Source organism: Magallana gigas, chromosome 1 (assembly GCF_963853765.1).
Source record: "Magallana gigas chromosome 1, xbMagGiga1.1, whole genome shotgun sequence".
Lineage (NCBI taxonomy): Eukaryota > Metazoa > Mollusca > Bivalvia > Ostreida > Ostreidae > Magallana > Magallana gigas.
In genome coordinates, this window is record NC_088853.1 from 46,909,061 (window position 1) to 46,916,186 (window position 7,126).

At 34.3% G+C, this 7,126-nt stretch overlaps 1 protein-coding gene across 1 annotated transcript; it reads left to right on the plus strand.

Annotated features, from left to right (window-relative positions):
• The first annotated feature begins 95 nt into the window (after positions 1–95).
• LOC105342918 (guanosine-3',5'-bis(diphosphate) 3'-pyrophosphohydrolase MESH1) lies at positions 96–6,323 on the plus strand. Its single transcript, XM_011450041.4, has 4 exons — positions 96–253; positions 430–485; positions 1,219–1,300; positions 3,885–6,323. Exons 1-4 carry the CDS (start codon positions 145–147, stop codon positions 4,169–4,171), a joined length of 534 nt encoding a protein of 177 aa, XP_011448343.3. The 5' UTR covers positions 96–144; the 3' UTR covers positions 4,172–6,323.
• Positions 6,324–7,126: the final 803 nt, after the last annotated feature.

Consider the following 7,126-nt stretch of genomic DNA (forward strand, 5'->3'; position numbering starts at 1 on the left):
CATACTTTGTCATATTTTTCTGACATACATAAATCATGAAATTAAAAAGGTGTGCCACAAAATACGTATATAGGCCAATTAAGAAATTGTAAAAATGTCGTAATTTGACATAGTTACGAATTTCCTCAGTTAGAGGAAATAAACATGGCCGATGTATTAGAAATTATCAAGTGTTCAAACTTTGCAGCGATAAAACATAAAGATCAAAGACGAAAAGACGAGGAAAAGACCCCCTATATAAACCATCCTATAGGTTGATAAGTGATTTGCTATAGTGTCGTTTCTTGGGACACGATTGGTCGTTGTTGTATAATATGTACATGTATATATTATGATACAAGTTATTTGATTTGCAACTGACTACATATATCTATATCGATAGTGTTTGCATTAAAGAGCTAAAATACAAATGCCATTGTCTATTTAAAGGTGTAGCCAACATATTAACTGAGGAGGCAGGGATAGCAGATGTAGCAGTTATTCAGGTATGATAATGTTATTTGTGTCTCCGATGATAACTAAGTAATTCAGTAAATGAATAAGTAACTTATGCTGCATTGTTAACAATCTTCATCACTCAAACTTTTGTATAGTGACATCAGGGCTGCGTTTTACAAAAGAACTTGCAACCAAATTGATGAATAATAATCCAAAACAAATCAGTATTGTAATCTTAAAGGTATTACATTGTAATTATAATTATTGAATATCAAAATAGTTGTAAATAAAGGGTTCTGTTAAGATTCTGTTCATTACAGGTCATTCACATATAATGAAAATATTTACGACTTTGTCTTAGTTAATTCTTTAGTAAAACACAGCACAGGATTATATACAAAATATATGTAAAAGAACAGGTATTTTGATCTTTGAAACAGAGAGAAAACTATTTTTAACATTGTTAGATTTTAAGGTTCAGGTAACCGTACCATAGGTGTGATTATAGAAATATTACCCATTTTTTGTTGTTGTTAAAAGTCAGTTTCAATGCAAATAGGACTACAAGGTACATTCATTCTTCATTTAAAAATTCCCTTATTGATTTGATATTTTGACTAATGAAGGCCATGGAAAGTAGTTGAATGAATATCAAACAGAGAAATGCATTGTTCAGACCAGTGTAAATAATTGGCAAGTTCTAAATGCCTAAATTTTTAACACTATGATATGTTATTAGAATTCCACTCGTGTGTTTAATTTTAATTACTCTGTTTTTAGGCAGCCCTTCTCCATGATACGGTAGAGGACACAGACACTACGTTTGAAGAAATCCAGGCACTGTTTGGGGAGGAAGTTACAGGTAAAGTAAAGTACCGATCAGAATCAACCTAACAGAAAGTTTACAGTACCGATCAGAATCAACCTAACAGAAAGTATACCCCAACTAAACCACAGGTTTACTTACTGGGTTTACTAGAGTGGGCCCAAAGTAAACCCAGAGTGGACACAGAGATAAACCCCGATCAGAAGTATACCCCTGAAAGCAGACGCTACATGTGTATTCAGAATGTACAAGGGGCAGAAATTACAGGCTGTAGGATGGTAATATAAAATACAGGTCTGCTTCACTCTTCAGTGTGTACAGTTGACTCCAAAAGTAATTCTTGAGTAAACCCAAAGTAAACCAAATTTTTAAAAAGTAAACCCGGGGTTTAGTTGGGGTTTACTCTAGTGTTAGGTTGGGTCTGATCGGTTCTTTATATTTGCATCTACGGAGTGTGATTCCCTATATTTCTTATAAAAACTTATAGTTAATTCATAGCTCTATAGAAACAGCCAGACTGAAATCTACACGTCCCGATTATCGATTGTTCGAATCCTACAGCGACCAATGAAAAATCAGGGAATGCACAAAATAATCATGATAATGTCAGACTCAAATTCCCATAGGAGATGATTTGGCTCTTTGTTATTTTACTTACTTTTTATACCCCCGCCTCGAAGGAGAGGGGGTATACTGTTTTACCCTTGTGTGTCTGTCTGTCCATCCGTCCGTCTGTCTGTCTGTCCGTCCGTAACAAAAATTTCGGTCACATTTATCTGAGCAACTATTTATCGCAGATGCTTGAAATTTTTACACAGTGTTTGTTAAGGCATGCCATATCGTGGGATATATTTTTGTATCAATCGGACGTCAACTTCCTGTTAAATGACAACTTTGCTTATTTTTTAACCAAAATTTTCAAACCAATTTTCGTCAAAGATTTCTCAGCAACTATTTATCGCAGATGCTCGAAATTTGTACACAATATTTGTATAGGCATGCCATATTGTGGGATATATTTTTGTACCAATCGGATGTCAACTTCCTGTTAAATGACAACTTTGTTTACTTTTAGCCAAAATTTTCAAACAAATTTCCGTCAAAGATTTCTCAGCAACTATTTATCGCAGATGCTTGAAATTTGTACACAATATTTGTATAGGCATGCCATATCGTGGGATATATTTTTGTACCAATCGGATGTCAACTTCCTGTTAAATGACAACTTTGTTTACTTTTAGCCAAAATTTTCAAACAAATTTCCGTCAAAGATTTCTCAGCAACTATTTATCGCAGATGCTTGAAATTTTAACACACTATTTGTTTAGGCATGCCATATCGTGGGATATATTTCTGTACCAATCAGATGCCAGCTTTCTGTTAAATGTCGACTTTGCTTATTTTGCATATTCACATCAGAGCGGGGGTATCACTAGTGAGCATTGGCTCACAGATATCTTGTTACAATCAATTTATTAATTTGTAAATGCAAAATCTAAATACAGACAAACCTCGTTATCTCACACTAGATGGTACTTATTAAAACTTCAAGATATCCGAGTATTCGAGATATCAAGGGTAAAATACTTAAAGTTTAAGTGTTTGGGACTTAAAAATCACTTCGACATATCCATTGTATTTAAGATATCAGTGTTTGCGATACCGAAGTTAAACTGTATTACATTAAAATGCTTTTTTTGAAGATTCATGTGGGTTTTGAAGATGTCAATCATTGCAGAAAAATTTAGATAACCTGCTAACGCGGGTTATTTATTTTTTCTGAAATGTCGCCACCTTTAAATTTGGCATGAATCAGCAAAGAAAGCATTTTATTGTTAAAATGATCAGGTTCTTGTTCAATTAGCTTATTGAGATCATTGAAACTATTTGTGACTGAGTAATTACAAAGTAAAAATTCATGGACACTTCAAACTATTTGTGTAGGTTACATTACAAGTGGCGTACTATATAACTTCAATTTCACTCCTCAATTCCTTATTTTCATATCAATTCTTTACATACTCCCAAAAAAGTGGGGGGGGGGGGCCAACTCCATGATTATTCAATTTTTTATATGTAAATTTTAAAAAATTTGTTGCTGCGAGAAAAAGTGGGGGGGCCAGGCCCCCCTGGTCCCCCCTGATGCTACGTGCCTGGAAGAAAGCAATTTCTATGATCTACTGTGAACCAACTTTTATTTGCAAGCAAGAAATTTTCGCGAGGACCTCGTCGTCGCGAATATTTGACGACAGATGTCGTATGGTTGGTATATAGACGGTTCTAGGTTAGGCTTCGTTGTGAACATTAGTCATGGCGAACCAGTTTTGCTTGAGTAAATCGTGAAATAAAGTCATTGCAAATAAAAGTTGGTTTATTGTTTTTTTCTTACCACTAATGTAAATATTGCGTTAAAGACGTAATGCTAAGTAGTCGTAACCTAACACCAACAGCTACATGTACATGGAGAAGACATATATGAATTTGAGTCAACCTTGTATTATGATATTTGTAAATTACTGTCCTTATATAATTTTAAACCGCAGAAAAATGTCAGGCTTTTTAGAAAATGAGAGCATAGAGAGTTAAATGAATTCTGCTTAATTATTATTTTTTTTTTCAGGCATTGTCAAAGAAGTGACTGATGAAAAAAATTTACCAAAGTTGGTGCGGAAACAAAAACAAATTGAGCATGCCCCTCATGCTAGCTATAAAGCCAAGCTGGTCAAGCTGGCAGACAAGCTGTACAACCTGCGGGACTTGAACCGCTGTACCCCTGTCGGCTGGTCCCAGGAACGAGTGACCGAGTACTTCCAGTGGGCCCACAAAGTGGTGGAGGGACTAAAGGGGACCAACCAACCAATGGAGGACAGCCTGCAGCAGCTGTTTAAGGAGAGGAATATAGTGTAGTCATAATAGTCTATGGAGGGGAATATACAGTAGTCATAATAGTCTAAGGAGGGGAATATAATGTAGTCACTATTTTTTATATATGAGTATAAAAGTTGTCTGTTGGCCAGTCAGTTGTTTCATTTTCTTGTAAAGGACCTGAAGTGTTGGAACTGTTTTGTATTGTAATCTTTAATATTTTGGGTATTTACATGTACAAGTGAAGACTCGGAGATAGTATTTTTGATATCAGTATTAACTATTAACCTATTGGTAACGTACATTTCGTCATTTGCCGTAAGACAAATCACAAGACAGTGCTTCCATTTGGAGTATCTAGCTAACTACAAAACTATCTGTCTTTCCAATTTCATTTTTAGACATTTTCATATGCATTTTAAAACAGACTGTGGTTGATATTATGGTATATATATTTTTATTTTTTTTTTTTGCTGAATTTTCTGTAAATTTTAGGTGAGCTGTCCCTATTGTTTGATCATATAGGCTGAGCAAATGATTCACAACAATTACTGTAAACTAACATTTATTCGCATGCGAGAATTTTCCGCGAGGTTAGCGAGAGCCTCGTCGTCGCGATTATTTCTTGCCGTGAACCAGTCCTTGTCATGTTGATGTTAGAAAAATACGGGTTTCGATAAGGCTAGGTCGCAAACATTAGTCGTCGCGAACCAGTTTATCGGAAGTTAATCACGAAATAAAGTCGCCGTTAATAAAAGTTGGTTTACAGTATTTGCTAAAAAACAATATATATATAAAAACTAATGTGATTACTACTAAATAAGTGCATGGATCTAGTCAAGTTTACACAAACAATGCAATGGCAGTCTGACCATCACCTGTGGGGTAGATCTCTGTGTATATTTTACCTGTGGGGTAGATCTCTGTGTATATTGTACCACCAGTCTCCCATTGTATTGGACAAAGAAAATTGACCTGTGTTATTTCAGGATTCCTGATTTGTTTACTCTATTCCATGATGATACATGTATTTTTACTTGTTGACCACTTGTTACAATCTATTTTCAATTTAGATATTCTGTTGTGTTTTTTTTTGTGTGTCCATTTCTGTGGTAAGCAGCACTTGTTACATGAACAAACTACAGTAGGAGATTTCAGAGACCTGTTTTAAAACAACTACTGTTAAGAATAATCTTACTACAGCATTTAACAATTGACTTTATTATACTTTCATGTTAAATCCTGAAATCTGATTGGTTTAGATGCAGTTGGTAATCCGTTCTATTACCCTCAGCGTTAGCAACATACTTGGCAACGGGTAACACAACGAATTGTTACATGCGCCTAAAATATGTGCGTACGGTTCTCGGTAGAATTCACTTCATTTCTATATAAAAGCAGTAAAATTTTCTTTAAAATTAAGACATTCAGTATAATAAAATAAATGGTGCCTGTTTGGGAGGATAACTGTTGAAATTGACACCCCTCGAAAACCATTGTCAATCACCGCTTCGCATCGGTTGACAATGGGGTGTCAATTTCAACAGTTACCCTCCCAAACAGGCACTATTTATATAATGGTGTTTAGAAACCTATTTAAGAAATGAGATTTAGTATGTGTAAAAAATATATAATAATATGTACATCATGTGTGAAGAAAAATTATACTCAAGATACATGTAAAATATATCTTTGTTTGTAAAGCATCTGGCTATAAAGTATAAAGAGTGATACACTTTGTAATGTAGAGAGATTATCAACATTACACTGACTGTTTTAGGGGGTGGTGTGGGACTTCACTTGAGTCTCAGCCAAACTCAGCACAAAATCAGAGTAATATTTTACCAGTAACTGGTGACTGGTTGGCTAGTCATCTGGGTGGAGGTGGCTTTGATCTATCAGTAGTTTGAATGAACGATTATGATTTTCCTGGTATGTTCTAGATTTTAAATTAATGAATTGTTCCGTTTGTTGCCTTTGTTTTCAGGCCTGTAGTTTACATTGAAAGTGTACATGGTGTCCTGTTAAGTAGCTTTGTACATGCTCATTGTTGTACAATTATTAAACTGCTTTTGAAGAGGTAATTATTATGGGAGCAATTTTGATACATGTCCATGGGTACATAACACTCCTGTAGTATAGACTGAGTACTAAGGGGACCTTTCATTAAGAGATAATAAAGTATTTTAATATATTTATCTGTTTATTTTTTTAGTTGCACTGTCATGTTCACCTTTGACAGGAAATCAAGTTATATATCTCATCAATGGAGAAATCTTTGAGGCTGTCCAAAGTTAAATATATGTTTAACATAACCTGCACACAGGTGTAGGAGAAATTCTGTTATAGAAAAAACACAAAAACTCATATTTTAATATTATGTTTTCCAATTTGATTTTTGTACTCTTCATTATAGATAAAAACGATCATTTGACCTTTAAAATGACGTAAAATTGTACAAAATTCAAACGTAACGTCAGGCGTATTGATACGTTTTTGACATTAGTCTTACTATTACGTAGGCAACATTCTTTATACAATATAAAATAATTTTTTTAGCCAAGCAGAAAGCTCGTTACAACCAGAATTAAATTATATACATGTACTAGATCGTACTGTCAGTAAAAATCAAAAGATGTAGCCTACATGTAGCTTGAATACTCGCTGTATTCGTAATAATGTTAAAGGTTAAAATAATTTGTGTAAAAATTTTGTTTGTTTTCATTTTATCGCCCACCCTCGTAGGTTTGGTGATGTTTAACATAGATATAAGTTTGGACAGCCTAAATGAGGAGAATGAATTGAGTAGTAATGAAGAATGCTGTTTAGCCTATCAAGACCACATGTAAACTTGATGTGTATATTCTAGATGCTTTTCTAGGCCATTAGCATATTTATAATAATCAGTCTTATTTCTAATCTTCCTCTCTCTGACATAAGTCCATACAAACCTCAAGAACAGAAAATTTTGTAAGGAATTGGTAAAAGTGTTATAGG